Raw genomic sequence first — 19985 nt, 5'->3', positions numbered from 1 at the left:
ATATTTGGGGGTGTAGGAAGAGGGCCTGCAACTGCTGGGCGGAGGGAGACCCTTTTTTTTTCGCAGAGCGAGGCCGGGGCTGCCGCTTCGCGTTGGCCGTTGGAGCCTGGCTGACTGCCGTTTATGACCGGGCGTCGGTTGGGGAAGCCTTCGGTTCGTCGCCGGCGAGAGGGAGGCGAGGGAAGGGGAAGGGAGCATGGCGGCCTCGGCGTCGGAGAAGAGCAACAAGAAGAAGACGGAGAAGAAACTCGCCGCCCGGGAAGAAGCCAAATTGCTGGCCAGCTTCATGGGGGTCATGAACACCATGAGGAAGCAAGTAAGGCGGGGTGTGGGGTGACCGGCCTCCGAGGGCTCTTTGACCTCTGGGGTCCAATAGGAACATGTTTCTATCTCTCCCCCCCCCCCCATGGTGTTGACCACGAGCCTGGCACCCGGGCATTTGTGAGCCCGGAGGAGTTGTAGGAGAAGAAATCCATGGCAGGGGGGACACAGCTAACACAAAGTGTGCTTGGCATTGTTTTGTTGCTGTTTGCAACAGTCCTGTAAAGTAGGCCAGTCAGGACTCCCATATTGCAGAGGTGGAGGAAGGCTGACGAGGCTCACAGAAGACGCCTTGCCTAAGAATCAGAATTGTAGAGTTGGAAGGGACCCCAAGGATCATCTACTCCCACCCCCTGCAATGCTGGAATCTCAGCTAAGCGTCTGTGACAGATGGGCATCCAACCTCTCCAAGGAGAGCCCACAACCTCCCAAGGGAGGCTTTCACTGACAGATCTTACTGTCAGGAAAGTTTTTCTGTGTGTTTAGAAGGAATCTCCTTTCTTGTAACTTGACTACCTGATGAGTTCCTGTTAGAGGCGAGATTTGAGAGCAGCATCGGGATTTGTAGTGCAGTCCCTTATATTTGGGCACTACCACGCTGCAATGGATCTCTGGTACACAGAGCAGTTGATGTGAAGCCAAGACCACCCGGTTGCATTCTTTGCTCATTTGTCTGGTGTAACTCTTTGTTGTTCCACCCACAAGGATGCACTGGGGAAAAATGAGAATATTCCCAACTTCTGTTCCCTGGCAAATGGGTAAACTTAATTCAGATTCATCTTCCTTTATCTCTAGCATATGTCACCCAAGTGGATAGTATTCTAGAGATACAGAAAGGTGATCACAACAGCATAGGACAGGCGTAGGAAAACTTGGCCCTCCAGATGTTTTGGGACTATAGCTCCCATCATCCCTAGCTAACAGGACCAGTGGTCAGGGATGGTGGGAGTTGTAGTCCCAAAACATCTGGAGGGCCTAGTTTGCCTGTGCCTGGCATAGGAGTTAATAGCTATCTTTTTGTGCAGGAAAGCTATTACCAGAACAACTGTTAACAGGCTGTAGGGGTTGGAGCGTTACAAATGTTGGCAAGCTGTAGTGGAAATAGTGGTTGGAGGTAACACCTTCACCATCAGCCCCCTTCCAGAAGGTACAAGTTAGTCGTGTGCTTAGTGAAGATGACTAGTGTATGACTATGAAACTGGGGTGAAAACTGCTAGTTCAATTGTGTACTTAACAGATGTGTTTGGGTAGTACCAGTCTACTGATCTATGAGGCTTAATATTTGCCTTGCTAACCTGTGACTTGTATTCACCTTTTGCTCAGAGTAGACCTATTACAATTAATCCTAAGTAATGGACATTAATTTCAATGGGTCTACACTGAGTTGAATGCAACCAATTTTCTTCATAATCTGCTTTAGTGGTGATTTTATTGTCATTACTTGCTAGAACTGCCACTGTACCAATTTTAAGATCTATTACATATTTTAGCTCAGTAACAGCTTTGCTCTTGTTCAGTTGCCTTGAGGTGCTTATCTATATTTCAAGTTAAAAATGCTACACACGTTGGCTAATATTCTAGCAAATATAAACACTTAAATGGTAGTCTTTCTCCCAAATAGTTGGAGGTCTAAATGGAGACAACTGGAAAATATTAAGTTTCCTTCATTGTCATTTCCACAACAGAGAAAAATAATTGTCAATGTCTTTCTTTTTCTACCTTTTCTACCTTTAGAAATTAGTTCAGCAGCTTTTAAATGATGACAGAATAATCAGAGCATCCATTAAAGTATACGCAGAGAGTACTTTTTAGGAACCTGGTCTCATTTAAAAGCTACTTAACTAACACATTAGTCACTCTGCTATTTTGGTCTATTGTGGAAATGACAATAAAGAAGCAAATGTTCAAGTTGTTTCTATTTAGACCCCCCATAAGCATTTGGGACAATGAGTGCTATTTTAAGTATGTGTTGCTGGCTACAGTATTAAGCCTGCAATCTTCTACATGCTTACCTGGAAGTAAGCCCTATTAAACTAACTAAGAATTATTTCTGAGTAGATAGGAATAGCTTTACAATGTAGGGTTTGCCAAACTGTATGCAAAAATCTCACATACTTGGAGCTGAAGAGCAGCAAAATTGTAATTGTTCATATTGTAAATGTAATTCAGTTACAAGACCAGAGTTTGAATTCCTGCCGCTATGAAGCTCAATGGATGAACTTCACAGGGTTGTTATGAGGATTAAATGAGGATAGGAAGAAGCACATACATTGCCTTGAGCTCCTTTGAAAAATGGTGATTTTGTCTTCAATAGTGTTTGTTGTACATTTCTGTAGGTCACTAGTTTAGCAAAAAAACAAGACTTTCTACACATTTCTCTGAAATTATGAAATATTACATGTTTTGTCATCATTTTGACTTTTTTGTGCTAGAAAACACTCTGTGATGTCATTCTCATGGTCCAGGAAAGGAAGATCCCAGCTCATCGTGTTGTACTTGCTTCAGCAAGTCACTTCTTTAACTTGATGTTTACCAGTAAGTCTTCAGCTACTCAACTTCTACTGGTTTAAATCATCATCATCATCATCTACTGACCAGCAGTGTTCAAAATTAGCCAGGAGCATTTTGCTACTGGCACAGATTCAGTTGCGACTATGTGGAGATTTCTGGGCTCCAGGTTGGCGACTGCAATTAAAAAACCTCCGCCTTAGTCCATAATTAATACAATTTCCACTGTGTGTGTTTCTCTTTCTTGCATACTGGGACAGGTGGATTGTTGTAAGAGCAAGCTACAGCCAAGCAGTTAGTTGAAATCATAGAATTGTAGTGTTGGAAGGGACCTTGAGGGTCATTTAGTCCAACCCCCTGGCAGATAAGACATTCCATCGTGGTAACGGCAACCTGCTGTAGACTCAAGGTACCATTTGGCAACAAGCTTATGTACTGAGTTGATAACATTGTGGTCCTGCAAAGAAAGGGAGATTTGGTTTAATAACATATATGTAGAAACTCTTGAATCTTGTCCAGTTATCTTTACAGTGATATTTCTTCCTTGTCTTTCATCTCTGTTGCTGGACCAACTGTCAGCCTAAGTGCAGTTTAGTAGCACCATGCAGGAGAACAACTTTAAGCCAAACCATGGCTTAGCATGAATATACCGTCTCCCAAGAAGACGATTGCAACCACTTTGCTTCTTCCTAGGCTTTTTAGGTTGGCACAGCAGCTAAGCTAAACCAAGATTTGGCTTAGTGTGTCATCCAACCACTGGATCATAGTTCAGGTCTCTCCTCAATCATGACTTGTAGCCAAAGGACAAGCTTGAGGACAGGTGTTAACAACAGCTCCAGATACACCTATTCTTAGTGTACTTGTTTTTCTGTAAATTATTTCTATAAGTAATACGGAATTAGGAAAACAGTTGTTAATACATTTAAATCTAGATACCAGCTTGGTCAATTCTAGGTTCTGTTGCTCATTTTGTAACTGATCTCTGCGATTGTCTTGAAGTTCGCTTAACAACTTCTATTGCAACTGCCCCCCCCCTTAAATTAGAGCAGCAGGTCCTTTGAGATGTGGGTGCAGGGATGGAATTGTTGTTCAGGTTAGATGATGGTGTTATGTATCTAATTGCAGCAAATATGATTGAATCAAAGTCTTATGAAGTGGAGTTAAAAGATGCAGAGCCAGATATTATTGAGCAGCTTGTGGAGTTTGCTTATACTGCAAGGTAGGTTTATTTATAACTCTTAATATCTGCCCATCAGATAGCTTCATGTGAAGCCCAGAAAAGCTGTTAAGTGAATTAATGCTATTTTAATTATTTGTTCAACAGGTAGTACTGTATCTGCCTGTAACATACTGTGTTGCTGTTCTAGTGGTTGAAAATCCTAATTTAATCTAGCTATGTGTGTTGTCATGTTTCCATTTCTTGTTGAAAATGTTTTGGTCATAGTAATGTTGCTACTTTTTTCAGAATTTCCGTAAACAGCAACAATGTCCAGTCATTGTTAGATGCTGCAAATCAATATCAAATTGAACCTGTGAAAAAAATGTGTGTGGACTTCTTAAAAGAGCAAGTTGATGCTTCAAATTGTCTTGGTAAGATGGCACTCTCTATATTGTTTCTAAGAACTCTTGATATATTTCAAAATTGGCACTTTGGGTCCTTGATTATTTCATTTTTAGGACAGTCTTGCTAATGATACATTTCATGTATTCTACTGGAAAACAAGTTTTATGATTTGAAAATGTATTTGTCATGTGTATAGTGCCTGCCACCTCTGATTAGCTTTCAGATAAGCCAGACTGAACTATTGTCTTCTATAGAATGTGACTACTGTTAAAGTCTTTCTTCCAAGTTGCTAACATGACATCATTGTCTCTCTAGTACTTAGAGCATGAGAAATTCATAGATTTCATCAATTATGTTACCTCTCGAGATAACTATTTGGGTCATTATTTTGCCACTGAAGAGAAAAAACTTATATTAAATTATTAATTATTAAATTATTAATAACATGGTATTTTGCATAAAAAAGAAATGGGCAGCATTCTGCTCTGTCAACAGAAACTCTGTGCAAGGCGGGCTTCCCCCCTCTACTTCTCCCACGCCTGCCCAGAAACTGGCTGGAGGGAATTGGGATAACCCCCAGAACAGCAAAAGGGTGGGGGCAAGAGTGAGTCTTCCATCTATCAAGCTGCAATGCTTGTGCAGATGTAACATTCGTAAGAGCACAAAGTTTAATTCCAACCAATATGCTTTTTCATGAATTTTAAAATCTTTTCATAATCTTTTACTATCTTGCACTAGGTATAAGTGTGTTAGCAGAGTGTCTTGACTGCCCAGAGCTCAAGGCTACCGCAGATGACTTTATCCACCAGCATTTCACAGAGGTTTACAAGACAGATGAGTTTCTGCAGCTAGATGTTAAACGTGTAACACATCTCCTGAATCAAGACACGCTAACTGTAAGAGCAGAAGATCAGGTGAGGGTCCAGTTTCATAGCTATTTTAGTCTTGCATCTGAAATAAGGCTTTTTTTTTTAGCTATCTTGCTGTAAATATGCAATCTGTGTGGAAATATTTCCTGTAAAAAGTGGAATGCAAATAATTGCTGGCAGAACTTTTAGTATCTGTATGAGTTTCCAACCAGATTCTCCAGCTTTTCAGGTCTCATCTCCCCATGAAGTCCAATGACTTAATGGAGCAGCCTTCAAAGTGGCATGGGGAGTTGTAATGTGAAAAACAGAAGGGCCTCAAATATAGGAGTGCTTAACTGCATCAAAACTAAAGGATCAGTATTTGATTAATTTTTGGCAGGAAAAAAGGCTGGAACATCAGGTGCTTGAAGTAGGAGTCACTATAGTATCCTATATTTTTTATGAGAAATGCGGTTTAAAAAGTGTCCTCAAGGAAAGATTTGTTCCAAAACAGATTGAGATTTTCTGGCATCTGGTATTTTTTCCTCCTTTTTGCTATTTGTGGCGTTTTCTCAGTTTTGTAGTTGGTTTTCTGTCTCGTTCTTGTATATCATGTTTGACAGTTGAAGCGACTCTTTCTAAAAACATTGAGAGTAGTTACTATGAAGGACCAAAAGGTATTAGCATAGCTACTACTATATCTGGGATTTTTCCACATTATCTAATTGCTTCAAGAAAGTGTAAACTTTCACTGAAACAAAGTTAGATCCTTTCAGTGTGGTGGATCCCATTTAGTGTGGGGGGACATAAAAATTATTTCAGTGGCTGAAATATGTTAGAAGTAAAATTTTATTTTCCAGGTAAGTGGCAGCCCTGTGAGTTATTTCACTCCAATTTACACATGCATGTTCACTTTGTAATAATTATCATAAAATAACTTGGTCTATCTTAGTTCAGCTGATGCTTGTAGTTTCACAACTCTGAATAGTCATGGCTCTGAATTTTTTTATCTCAGGAGATCAGAAGCAGCTTTTAAATTTGGCATTTCTTCTTAGCCATTCCTGAATGAGGGACTTAAACCCATCTAACTGGCAATATAAGGTATAGCAAGTAATTATGTTTAAAAGCCCTTTGAAGATCCTAAATTAGACTTCCTTTTTGTAAGAGCTGAGTTATCAATTTCCTGGTTCTAGAGATGGCTGCTACTGTAAGTACAAAGATGTATTTTTCTTTCTTATTTCTAGGTTTATGATGCTGCCGTCAGGTGGCTAAAGTATGACGAGCCAAACCGTCAGCCTTACATGGTTGACATTCTTGCTAAAGTCAGGTTTCCTTTAATTTCAAAGAATTTCCTCAGTAAAACAGTACAAGCTGAGCCACTTATCCAGGACAACCCTGAGTGCCTCAAAATGGTTATCAGTAAGTTTATCTTCCATGTTGTCTCAACTCTCTGTAAAGTTTTTCTTTAAGAACTGCTTATTCCATTTAAATGCATTTTAGCATGTAAATACAAAAGAAAGGTAGGATTAACCCTGTTCTCTCTGTGCCAGGCAGCTGAATCAAAGCTGACTAGTAGCCCTTAATATCGGCATTCTATTTCCTGCAGTTAGAACTATGTCTAATAAATTGCAGACTATGTGAGCTTCATGGTCCAGAGTCTCCCAACTTCAAAAATCTCATTTGTGTGTCACAGCCTTGAACAGTGGATACCAAAATAAGGAAACACCTTGTTATGGGACAGCTTCAAGCAATTATGGGTCACTTCAGAGTTTCATAAAATTATAAGAGCCTGCTGGATCAGACCAGTTGCCCATCTAGTCAAGCATCCTGTTCTCACAGTGGCCAACCAGATGCCTAACAGCAGGAGCTGAGCACAAGAGCAGTGTCCCCTCCTGCAGTTTCCAGCAACTAGTAGCATACTGCCTCCAATTGTGGAGGCAGAGCATAGCCTTTGTGGTTAGTGATAGCCTTATCCTCCATAAATAACCATAGTTTAAAGCCATCCAAATTGGTCACCATCACTGCCTCCTGTGGGAGTGAAGTCCATAGCATAACAGTGTACTGTGTAAAGAACTACTACTGTCTGTCCTAAATCCTCAGTATTTAGCTTCATTGGTTGTTCATGAGTTTGTGTTATGAGATGGGGGGGGTACTTATTTGTATCCACTTATACACTTCTATGTCACCTCTTACTTGCTTTCTCTCTAAACTAGAGGCCCCAATGCTGCAACCTCTCCTCCCAGGGGAGTTGCTCTATCCCCTTGATCACGGTTGCCCTTTTCTGAGTGCAATTGCACCATTGATTTGTATAACAGTAGTTCTGCTGGTGCAGTAGTTTTCCTGGTGCTTGTGGAGTGATACTCTGGGCTCCAAGCACCCACTGAAGCAGGCAGCCCAGCTTGCATGTTGAGCACACTGCTTTATGGAAGTGCGTCGTGAGCAACTTACAATCACCAGAAGCCTTCCACATTTGCTATATCAGGAAGATTTTGGGCATCACATGACGGGACAGAATCTCAAAAAAGGATGTGCTCTCCCAAGCCTACATTCCCAGCACTCCTGTCTCAAAGTCTTCAGTGGCTTGGTCATGTCCACAGAATGGAAGATGGCAGGATCCATGCCATCGTGCTCTACAGGGAGCTGGCTTCAGACACCAGGCCCATTGGCAGACCAACTCTGTGTTACAAGAATGACATGAATGATGGCAATATCAATCCCACAGCGTGGAAATCCCTTGGAGATGACCGAGTACCTAGAGACAGTCACGTCAGCACAACCAGTCAGCAACAAAACATGTCTCTCCTGCATCAGTCTCTTACAGCCGCAGCAGACATCGTATCTCTCCAACGGTTTGACTTCACCCCTAAGGGCACACTCCTCCATTGTCTCCTGAGATAGATGCCAACAACTACGGTGAACATAGTCCTCCAGTGTTTAAAGGGCTTCACCTATCTTTCAGTTTGCTTTTGAGCGTAATTGAATTCTTTTGTTTGCCCTTTAAACCCTAAATGATCTGGGACCAGGGAATCTGGAGGACTGCATCTTCCCCATTATATCAATTTAGATTTCCCAAGATCTGACTCCAGTTTTCCCCACCACTTAATAATAGTAGAAGGCCTTCTCTGTGTTGGCACCTTGGTTGTAGAATTCCCTCGGCTACAAGTTCAAGTTTGTTTGTCTTTGTGCCCTTGTGCACTTTTTGTTGCAGCTGGAGTGAAGATGAAGAAAGTGCTCTAGGATTTTTCTGTGATCCGCATGTCCTATTTGGATGAGTGGGGGGATGGCAGCAATGATCCTGGGAATCCTGTACAAAGACAAGTATAATCAGCATCTTCCTTCCCCCTTTCCTTCTGTTGATTACTGCAGCCATGGGTTGGTGGCTAGCCAGCATCCATCCACCTTTCACTTAACCCCAGGAAAACACCCCCACCAAATCATCCCACCCTCCTCTTCGCTAAAGTAACTTATTTCAATAAACTGGGCCTCACTTTAAGATGCAAAATAGAAGATACCAGAGTATTCATTACCAAAGGCCATCTTAATACCTGAAAAAAATAGTTATTGGAAGGATCAGTATGCCTTTAAAACCAACTCGTATGTTTCAGATTTCTTAGGCTTCAGATATAATTGGTAAGAACATTAATATCTATACAAAAATAGCCTGAGTAATGACATTTCTCTCAGCTGTTGAAGAACAGTAAACCTACGCACCACCATCTGTGTCTTCAATGCAGATCCGGGCTGCTTCTCAAGTATATGCTAAGTAAAAACAAAGAAAAAGAAGGAAAGATTGAATAAAACCTTTAAGCTGTGTTCTTGTTTAGGTGTAGTGAGAAATATTTTATAGATACTAAGCTTTGATTATTTAAAACATATTGGATGTTGATGTTTCTTCCCAGTGTATTTGATGACATACTCAGTGGCATAATATTCCAAGAGGTTTATTCCATGGTAATCAGTTTGTCTCACTGTACAGGTACTTTATACATATCAGTGAATATAGAAACATGTTTTAAAGACACTTCATCGTTTTTTTTTGTGGCAGCCTTTCTGTATTTCAGAGGTTGCATGTGATTTTTGAAAAATGGTTAAAAACAGACTTTTATTTTTTCCCTCCTCTTTAATTTTTGTCTATCCTTGCTTTGAAAACAGAGATTTCTCTTAGAATTACATGGAATCATTGTGTATACCTTCTGGTTTAGGTGGCATGAGATACCATCTGCTTTCTCCAGAGGACAGAGAAGAGTTGGTGGATGGCACTCGCCCGCGAAGAAAAAAGCACGATTACCGCATTGCCTTGTTTGGTGGCTCACAACCGCAGTCATGTCGGTATTTTAATCCAAAGGTAGCTCTGATCTTTCAGAATTTCAACAGAAAATTCATCATCTCTTTCATTATATAACCAGTTTCATCACTACAGATATAGATATGAGAATAGATATAAAATTAGTTTGTTCTTGCACTTGTGAGATTTCACAAAACAAGCGTTTTTGTTGTTAAATTGTGGGAGGACAGGTTGTAAGGAACAATGTAATAAGGGATAGCAAGATGATACAGGGAACTTTCTGTAGTGCAGAGCTATTTTGAGGTTTTTGAGGTTTCTATAGCAACTTTAATGTTTCTTACACTTACGTATGGGCTTTCATTGTTGCTAGAAATAGATTTCTATTTTGTATAGTTTATAAATTAAAATCCCCAAATAGTTGATCATTATTAAAGTAACAAATTTGAATCCTGTGAAAACTAACATGGGGAAATGGGGAAAACTGGTCTGAGAGGAAGTATGTCCTCCAAGCCCAATAAATCCCCCTCTTGTGATCATTTCAGCAAATGGAGTAGTCTGTCAGAAGGATGCTTTGTGGGAGTGAAGGCCCCTCTTATTTGAACAACCTAAAAGTGAGCACTAGTTACTTGTTTCATGGCTTTCAGAATCCTTGCTGTGGTGCCTCAGCAATGTCTATTGGGGTGGGAGTTACTGAATTGTCATCTTATGCTTGCTATCTTTTGAAGATGTTCTGTCAGCCTCTGCTAGTGCAAGATGCTGCTGGACAAGAAAGCTATAATGATTATTGACTATATTTTAAAATGTCAGTTTTTTCCTACTCACTGCAATTCAACATATTGGCAGATAAATGCTGTATCAGTTGTTTTAAAATATATTTTCATGTGACTAATTGCACCCAGATTGAGAAAAGCACATGAATAAACATCCCATTGAGATAGTGCAGGTAAACAGAATCTTGTTTAGATGATCATCTTATTTATACCTGAGGTTTTTGATACAACAGATGATACACAGGTATGCTGGCTCAGGCAATATTATGATTATTAATTAAATTTATATACAGCCCTATACCCACAGGTTTCTCGGTTCACAAGATAAAATTACAATATAAAAACACAAAATACATAAACAAAATATAAACATAAACAGCTGAATAACCCCATAAAACAGTTAAAAACATTTTTTTAAAAAAAATTACAATTAAAAAGCAGTTTTAAAGAATGTAGTGTTGTCTTGTACTTTGACTGTGATATGGCTAGGACCTTACTGCTTTTTGCTGCTTTTTGTAACTATCTGGTTCTTGGAATGTGCATTAATTTCCATTAATTTATCCCAGTTGCTCAAATTTGGCTGTGTTTGTATACATGTTTCAACCCTACTGATGACTCTGCTGGTGTTTTTTGCAGCACCATTAGTAGTTTATTACAGGTAAACCAATTGAAGGTACATTATATATCATTTGTAGCATGGAGAATGAGTTCTTTGTTGCCATGACAACAAATTTTCCCCAGTTCTATTTTATCTGATTCTATTCCTTAAGATCTGCTATTTTCTTCTAAACACCTTTTTGTATTGTTCTGTTCTCTTTCTTGACTCCATTTATCTATGGAATTTTAAAATCAAGCCAACTTATAATAGCCAGGAGTTTCTCAAAACAGATTCTCAGTTGGTTACTTTTGCCCTCCTCTCCACCCCTATCCTCCAGTTAATTATTGTTGATGCCCCAAATGTAAGGAAGATGTGAAGATAATACATTAATATAATTAATCTCTGCAAACGGGTGTGAAGGAAGTTTTCAATAAGTACGTTGTTGTCTGAGCAGTGTGTCCGCTGTAGACAGGATTCCACCTATAATAAAACAGTGGTAAAGACAGTAACAGTGGCCTATTAGATCTAAGCCCCAGGCTTTTCAAAACCCACTGTAATACATGCAAATGAGTTTTCCACCGTTCCGTAAACTCACATTTATTTATTTATTTAGTTAGTTAGTTAGTTAAGATACTGTACACCACTTTTCAGGCAGACATCATAAAGCGGTTTGCATAAAACATTAAAATCAAATCTATGCAGTGAAATAGCAAAGACATGCTACAAGGGGAGAAAAAGAATTGTGAAAACTAAAACTCCTGTCAGAGCAAAATAGTTCCCGAATCAGCCTTGTAGTGGCAATTGGTTGGGAAAGGGCACTTGGAGAATACCAGGAGCTAGATAGCAGACAGCTTTCCAGGCTCTTCTCCACATCACTTCCCAACATACAAATGTGGTGTACTACTATTATCAAGGCACTGTCCATTTTTATAAAAGCCTAGTGGTTAGAGTGTTGCACTAAGACTAGGGGCATGTAAGTTGAAGTCCTTACTTCATTATAAAGCTTCTATGACTTTGAGAGTCACCATCTGTCAGCCTAAATTACTCCGCAACATAATTTAGAGGGTAAATGGACAGGGGGAAGAACCATGTATGCCACACCAGCTTCATTGGACAAATAAATAACAATGGTCTCAGAATTCTGAAGAATTTACACATCGCAGTATTCTCTCCCAAACACCTATCTTTTCTCATACAGGATTACAGCTGGACAGACATCCGGTGTCCCTTTGAAAAGCGGAGGGATGCAGCTTGTGTTTTCTGGGACAACGTGGTTTATATTTTGGGCGGCTCCCAACTTTTTCCTATAAAACGAATGGACTGTTACAATGTTGTGAAAGACAGCTGGTATTCCAAGCTGGGGCCTCCAACACCTCGGGATAGCCTTGCAGCTTGTGCAGCAGAGGGTAAAATATATACATCTGGTGGTTCTGAAGTAGGTAAGACACTCGAAGGGTCTGCTGGTGGGTCTGTAAAGTAGAAGTCGTGTGTGGCACCCTAATGTTGTCATTGAATTTTACTTTAGAAAAGAAATGGCACTCACTGCCAAAACTCAGAAGCCATCTTATCCAATGTGGGCCTTAAAACATAGAGCAAAATACAAAAAAATCAGTGAACTGTATCCAACTAAGTTCTACTCTGAATACACTCTTTGAAATTAATGGACCTAAGTTAGTCATGCCCCTGAATTTCAATAGGACTAGTCTTAGTATGACTGGTATTGGATACAACAGTGTATTTTTAGAAGGGATATTTGTCATGTCAGCTTCATTTAGCCACCTAAATCAAGAAATGAAAGTACTGTATATATCTGACATTTATCTGTAACTTACAGCACAACTGGTACAGATAGCAAGAGTTCATGGTTTACCTCACCCCCAGGCTGCAACCCTATGTGCACTTGTATTTTTGTGGGACGGCTCAGAAAATACTACAGTTGGGACATCATAGATAGTGAGCATTTGCAGAGGATAATGAACATGTGTGGGATAGATTAAATGCCCACTAGTTCTCCCCTGCAAATTCATTTCTCCACGTTTATGAGGCAAACTTGCTTCATAACGTGCATCTCTAGTACAGATCTATTGGACTGTTGCAGCAAGTGAAGCTCAGTCCACCTTTCCTAATGATTTTGCCAGTTTGCGCTCACTATGGGGAGAGTGAGTGTCTACCTTCTGTGGTTCTATCTTTGCTGCCATGTTGAGAGGATTGTGAGAGAAGGTCTCCAACCTTTTCAGTATTTATTCACGTTCAAAAAGAAAAACACCAGTGCTCTGTTATGTGGCATTTTTCTATCTAAGAAAGCCAGAGCAGGTAGCAAAGATTCAAGCAACAAAAATAGAATAGCCAAAACCTAAAATACCCAACAGAACACATTCATAGATTTAACATCAGCTAAACAGTAAAGCAGGAGCTGCTTCAGTCTCTTCCATTCCTTAAGTGCTTGCCTCAAAAAAAACTGGCTTGGAGCCGAAAGGATAAAACAGAGAATGCCAAGTCAACATCTCTGGAAAGGGTGTTGCAAAGTCTGAGCACCAGCACTGAGAGAGGAGTATACTAGATATCCACCTGCTTAATCTCTGATACCAAGGCATTCAGAGCAGGACTGTGAGTAGTGTTATCAGCAAATGGGCAGTTCCATGTGGATTATGCTATTGCTGCAAAGGAAGACTTTGTTTCCTGAATTGTATATATTTTGAATGCAGATGTCATAGAAAAGATTTTTTAAAAAAAGGATTATCAGTATCACAGGAAGGTTGCTTGTATATAGGATCACGTACCTTGTTTTGGAAAACATAACCTTAAAACCGTACAGCTTGAAGTGTCATGTGAAGCATTCAACTGCTGCACTAGAAGACAAATTACAACAGTGACCTTATTGCAATGTTGCATGTAATTCATAGAATCTCCAAATATTCTCTAAATCAGTTTGCTTGTCTCTTTATTTAAAGGAAATTCTGCATTATATTTGTTTGAATGCTATGATACCAGAACAGAAAGTTGGCACACAAAGCCCAGTATGCTGACTCAGCGATGCAGTCATGGGATGGTAGAGGCAAATGGTCTCATATACGTATGTGGAGGAAGTTTAGGAAACAATGTTTCTGGAAGAGTCTTGAATTCCTGTGAAGTTTATGATCCAGCAACAGAAACGTATGTATTGATTTCAATAAATTTTATTGTGTGTTTAACCATCTACAGGCCAATTACACAAATGCAACTTCTTCTGGAGTGCCCTTCCCTGACAGATTTGTGAGGCTCTTTCACTGCTTGCATTAGGAGGGCAGTTAAAACTTTTAAATCAGGTTGTAATGCCTTTTAGATATGTCAGATGCTGTGAATTCTGTTTGTTGTTAATATTGTTCTACCGTTTATTATGTAATGTATTTTTATAAGGAGCAAGAGCTTTTAAGCAACCAAAATTAGCTTAGATCTGTGCTCCATTTTAACTGACAGTTCCTCTGGCATGCTTTCGCAATAGTGGAACTAAATCATAAGTTAACTATAAATTCCCTTCTCTGCAACTTTAGTATTTACCATACTTGATGGAAAAAGAACTGCTCATGGTATGAAATTGAGTGAACGTGTTTTTAAAATTACATGCTTTAAATATTTTCAGGTGGACAGAGTTGTGTCCGATGCTTGAAGCCCGAAAAAATCATGGACTTGTGTTTGTGAAAGACAAAATATTTGCCGTTGGAGGACAGAATGGCTTAGGTAATTGATAATTTTTATTAAAATCTGCTGTGCCAGAGGTAAGATGTACAAATAATTGTGCCAGCTACAGCTTCTCAAAATTGGCCAGCTTTGGATGGATGTGAGTTTCAAGTCAACTGACTGGTGAAGATTGTTGGACCACCAGCTTAGTGGCAGAATGAGCTGTGTCCCTGCATGTTTTTTAGGGTGGTTAGTGGAAGGAGTCTTGCAGTCATGCCTCACTACAAGAGTGAATATGAGATGTTTGCTGTTTGACCAGACTTGTCCAGACCTGCAGTTTTGCTGTTAATGGTATCACATGTAGAGTATTGTTTAAAAATAAACACTTCTCTACCAGTACACTGTAATTTTACATACTCTCCCATATATGAAAGTCATCTACAAAGCATATATCCATCATGACTGGGATGACCTATAAAGGTAAAGGTAAAGGGACCCCTGACCATTAGGTCCAGTCGTGGCCGACACTGGGGTTGCGGCACTCATCTCGCTTTATTGGCCAAGGGAGCTGGCGTACAGCTTCCGGGTCATGTAGCCAGCATGACTAAGCCACTTCTGGTGAACCAGAGCAGCGCACAGAAACGCCATTTGCCTTCCCATCGGAGCAGTACCTATTTATCTACTTGCACTTTGATGTGCTTTCGAACTGCTAGGTTGGCAGGAGCAGGGACTGAGCAACGGGAGCTCACCCCATCACGGGGATTCGAACCGCCGACCTTCTGATCAGCAAGTCCTAGGCTCTGTGGTTTAACCCACAGTGCCACCCATGTCTGTGGGATTGTCCTATACATAGGGTTAAATACCATTTATATAGAAAATTAAAATAATTTCTCCTTAAAGCAGTGGAAATTGAGACTTTTAAGAGAACAATTCTATACCTACGCACCGCAGAGGAAGTGCCATTGAATTCAATGGCAGTTACTTCTGAGTAGACATTTAGAAGGCTTGCATTGTAAATTTTGAATTATTATCACCCTGTGATAACAGATCTTGTTTTCAAACCTTGAATTTTGTTTCCTTTCCTCAGTTATTAAGTCCCAGATAATTTTAGATGCTAAATTTTTCAAACCATCCTTGCAACTATTGCTTTTACTTCACCATACTAGAGGAAGTTCAATTTGGGAAGGATTCTGTATATAGTGATCACTATGTTGGAAGTTTGAGAAACCATGGTTGATACTTATTCGTGTGTTTTCTCTTCTCTTTAAAGGTGGCTTAGACAATGTGGAATATTATGACATTAAAGTGAATGAGTGGAAGATGGTCTCTCCCATGCCATGGAAAGGTGTGACTGTAAAATGTGCTGCTGTGGGTTCCATAGTTTATGTCTTAGCAGGCTTTCAGGGTGTAGGTCGTTTGGGGCACATCCTTGAATATAATACTGAAACTGATAAATGGATAGCCAACTCTAAAGTCCGTGCTTTCCCAGTGACCAGCTGTTTAATCTGTGTAGTTGATACTTGCGGAGCAAATGAGGAGACACTAGAAACATGAAGATTTCACGATTGCTACTTATGATGTTTCTGCATTTCAATTTCATCTTGTCAAGATGTCGGTACTACAGAATTTTTTTGGATGAAATCCTTCACTTTATCTCCACTATGTGCATAAGGTGGATTTGCTTGTCAAAGTTTTATTTTTTGGGAAGTAACTCAAGAATCTACAACCTTAGATTGAAGACACATGAAGTTTCCTTAAGATGCATGTGTGCAGTTTTGCCACAAACTCTGCTGTCTAAGTATATTGTGAAATATTCCAACAAGAAATTATTATTTTTTAGTAACCTGCATTTTTCAGAGTTTGAAATAATTAAAATTTTCGGGTAGCAAAATTGAATGAAACAAACCCTATTAGTTGGAGTAACTTTGCTGAAACATCTGTTCTACAAAGAGATATACTGCATTATTTCAATGCAGGTCCCCCACAGGATGGTATCCAGTTACTGAGTGAAACATATTGTGCTTTCTAACTATTTATGCAGCTTCTCCTGGTACTGAGCAGGCTCAGATAACTAGGGGCATATCTTATATGAGCATCCTTCACGCAACTGGAATGGTGACTGGCAACAGGCAATTACTCCCTCCTCTATGTTCTTAATGCCATCTGTGCAAAGCCACAAACCCGTGGTATGTTTCCACTATGTCCTGTCCACCATGTGCATGGGATATGATGCTTTTTCATTAGTGCATCTACTTCCTAAAATATTTACTGTCCAGATGAGGGTACATACTGCACCTCTCTACAGGAGTCCTACCTAGACATACTAGAAGGCAGCTGTTCATTTACAGGAGAAAGTAAATGTGTTGTTAGGAATAGTTGGAGTGGAACTAAACTTGCCCAGGCAATTTCCATTCATTGGTTTTGTCCCTAATTGCAGTCTAATAAGTGTAGGGTAGCCGAAGTAAAACCCAGGAAATAAGTTTGTTTAGAATGTCTGTTCCTTCCAATTCCTTGTTCTCATTGGGGTAGATCAAAATTCATACCATTTTTTACATGCCTGATTTAATACGCATCTGAAGTTCCAAAAACTGCAGTGTGTACTGTAAAAAGATTGACATAAGCTTACATGTGATAACGTGAACGACTTATGACTTGTGCAAAAACACGTTTGGGGTATAATATGTGCTTTAGGTTGAGAACATCCTATATTATATAAAGTACATTTTTGTATACTTTCTAATACTGCCTTTAATGCTATGTTAAAGTGATACACATACCTGCAGAGTGATGCAAGTCTAAACTATTTTTTCATGTTGGGTTTTTAAAAAAATTCTGAAGCACATTTTTTATATTATGTTTTAAAGTATTTCCCTCCTCAAATCTTTTGCCAAAAATGGAATAATTTGATCAATAAGAAACTTAAATCTAGCAGATGCTAGTTTTAACTTTTTTGTTTTTAAAGGGGGTTCCCATATAGTGCACATTTAACTTCCATCAGTCCAAATATGGACCATCCAGTATGAAAACTCATTTTCCTTAATTCTAGATATATCCCTGTTACGTAACTAGACATTGTGTGACAAAACGGATTCATTGTCAGTTCTTAGTAAATGGACTCGGTGCAACAAGTTTTATTGGACTGTTTTTGTGTATTAACAAATAATGTATTGATAAACCTTGCCTACTGATTACTTTTGCTAAGTAGAAGCAATTTTTTTGGAAACATACCTCAGTGAGGCTTGTTGTCAGTAAACTTTGTTAAATAAATATGTTTTTCTTAAGGTGGTCATGAAGTGTTCATTTAATAGTCCATGTTAACATATGTGAAGAGACTTTATTTCCATAACCTGGACTAAGAAATTTAATTTGGCTGGGAAGAGCCAGAAAGTTCCAGCCCTTTCCCAATTGTATTCTTCATTCAAAGAAAAACTCATTCTAATATGGGAGTCCATATTAAAAGACAGAAAAGAAATCTAAGCAAATTTTATGAATACACAAGTAGAGGAAGAAACTCTTTGTCGGGCTGACAATGAAGTAGTACATAGAATAGAATAAGGAATAGAATACTTGACAAGAGGGTCTGCTTTCAAATAGACCTGCCTGTACATTAAGATTGATGTGGAATGCTGCCTTGACTGTGCCACATCTGCCTGAAATTCAATATGTGCCGACATGGAAAAAAGGATTCTTGTTACAAGTGCCTTGAATTCACTTGCTTCTCAAATACAAGTGGCACCAACTCTTGGTACCAGTTGAAGAGTAGTTCACCTAGGTGTTTGGGTAAATCTGCTGCCTATGATGATTTTATTGGTTTTTGCATATTTTATTCTGCTGTTCTATTATGTATTTTTAATTTAACCTGCTTTTGAATTTTAGTAACAGTAAAAAATACATTAAATAAAAAAACCTAGAACTCAGGAGCAAACACCTATCTGTGGGTGCTCTTATTGTACACTTTTCTCATTTAACAAACTTTTTGAATGCTGCCAATAGAGTTGTGAGGAATAGAAATCAAGGTGCATGAAAGTTACTTTCGAGTGTGTGTTAGCATTGGAAGTAGTAGATATGGACACCAACTACCAGTGCACATTGCTTTTCATTAAGGTTAATCTCTGCTATTTCATACCGCTGTTCTTTGACAGCTGAAGGCATGGTTTGAAAAAGGCACCTATCTAAACTAGTGCAAGTTAAGAAGTAGAAGGGTAGATATCGATAAATTAAACCTAGAACAACAGACACTGCTCTTTGGACATTTGTTAAGTGATTGCTGCTGGGAAATGGTTCCTATCATTTGGAGTCTCCAAAGAAGAAAAAGCAAGTAAAGACAAGGTACAACTTTAAGAAAAGAGAAAGAGAACCACATTGAGACACTCACATCTCTATTTGGATTTAGAGTCAAAATAAAACGACAAAATGTTGATGTATAGTCTTATTTCTATGTTACTGTTCAGGGCTCTTAATGTGAACTTAATCACACGTGATCTTTGGATGAAGGGTGGCATATAAATTTAAGAATAAGAACCACCCTACTGCCTTGGCATAAAAGGCTCATCTAGTAGGCAATAGCCACTGTGGGAATCCTAAGTAGTCCCATGGGCATAGCCAAGATTTATGTTGTGGTGGCAGGCTTTAAGTTAGTGTGGCTGAACCTCAGTCATTTCGTATTTTTTATTGATTTACTTGATTTGGGGGCGGCACCTAACCCCCTTGGCTACACTCATGAGTAGTTGCTTTCCAAAACCCCATAGCTGCCACACAAAGCAAATAGCCTTTGTGGGCTTTTGCTCCCCAGGAACTACCATTCAGAGACTTAAGCGTCCCCTGAACCTGGAAAGTCACCATCAGGAGGAGAGTTAAGGGTGAGGTTGGAGGAATAAAACAAAATGACACCTGTTCATGTGTTTTTCCTAGCTAACCCTGCAAGCATTTTGGGGCTGACAGTGCACTATGACGTATAGTGCTTGCCAAATTTTCTGTCATACACAGACTCTTGGCTCATCTGACGATGTCGGCTCCACGAAAGCTGACGGGTTTTGCCATCACTTAGCGCGGCGCTACCGTGCTGCCTGCGGTCTTAACCCGCCGCCGCTTCCTCTTAGGAGAAGAAACCTCCACCGAATTCAACAGCGCCCGTTGCTGAGCAGGAGGACGGCGCTGCCGCACGTCGTCGTCTCTGGAAAGTCACGCCATAGTTTGGAAGAGCGAGGAAACGGCGCTTCGAAGCCTCGCTGCGGCTCCTCAACGGCCGCTCCCAACGGCTCTGCGCGCGCCGAAGCGGTTTGTTGTTTTTTCGTTTCCACCAACCGCCACCAGGCTGCTGACGTCTTAGGAAAGAGCCGTTCGGAAGCGCTCGCGCTCGCCCAGCGAGGCTGCCTGCCGACGCCCGCGCGTCATCAACACGAGCCCTGAAGGCAGAGCTTCCCGGCGTGCGTAA

General features: G+C 39.9%; 1 protein-coding gene and 1 long non-coding RNA gene across 3 annotated transcripts; one reads left to right on the top strand and one right to left on the bottom strand.

Moving 5' to 3' along the window:
- The first annotated feature begins 181 nt into the window (after positions 1 to 181).
- Positions 182 to 17832, top strand: KLHL7 (kelch like family member 7). Its single transcript, XM_083405401.1, has 11 exons — positions 182 to 316; positions 2754 to 2856; positions 3955 to 4048; positions 4295 to 4419; positions 5132 to 5307; positions 6486 to 6660; positions 9444 to 9586; positions 12093 to 12333; positions 13846 to 14047; positions 14514 to 14611; positions 15822 to 17832. The coding sequence occupies exons 1-11, from the start codon at positions 197 to 199 to the stop codon at positions 16103 to 16105; spliced, it is 1761 nt and encodes a 586-aa protein (XP_083261527.1). The 5' UTR covers positions 182 to 196; the 3' UTR covers positions 16106 to 17832.
- Positions 10382 to 19695, bottom strand: LOC310660636. Of its 2 annotated transcripts, none has more exons than XR_014503551.1 (3): positions 19610 to 19695; positions 13675 to 13743; positions 10382 to 11374 (listed from the first exon to the last, which is right to left on the bottom strand). It is a non-coding gene; the product is annotated as an uncharacterized lncRNA (long non-coding RNA). The 2 variants fall into 2 exon arrangements; XR_014503552.1 differs by lacking the exon at positions 19610 to 19695 and adding an exon at positions 19442 to 19558.
- Positions 19696 to 19985: the final 290 nt, after the last annotated feature.

The sequence above is a fragment of the Podarcis tiliguerta genome (assembly GCF_965153285.1).
Source record: "Podarcis tiliguerta genome assembly, chromosome: 12".
In the NCBI taxonomy this organism is placed as follows: Eukaryota; Metazoa; Chordata; class Lepidosauria; order Squamata; family Lacertidae; genus Podarcis; species Podarcis tiliguerta.
This window is presented reverse-complemented; position numbering and strand designations above follow the sequence as displayed.

What these genes read in the sequence shown, in the direction of transcription:
- KLHL7 (XM_083405401.1), top strand. Translation starts at nt 197, where the DNA reads ATGGCGGCCTCGGCGTCGGAGAAGAGCAACAAGAAGAAGACGGAGAAG. An exon ending in TGAACACCATGAGGAAGCAA is followed by an intron (nt 317 to 2,753) that starts GTAAGGCGGGGT and finishes TTTTTGTGCTAG; the next exon opens with AAAACACTCTGTGATGTCAT. An exon ending in TGATGCTTCAAATTGTCTTG is followed by an intron (nt 4,420 to 5,131) that starts GTAAGATGGCAC and finishes ATCTTGCACTAG; the next exon opens with GTATAAGTGTGTTAGCAGAG.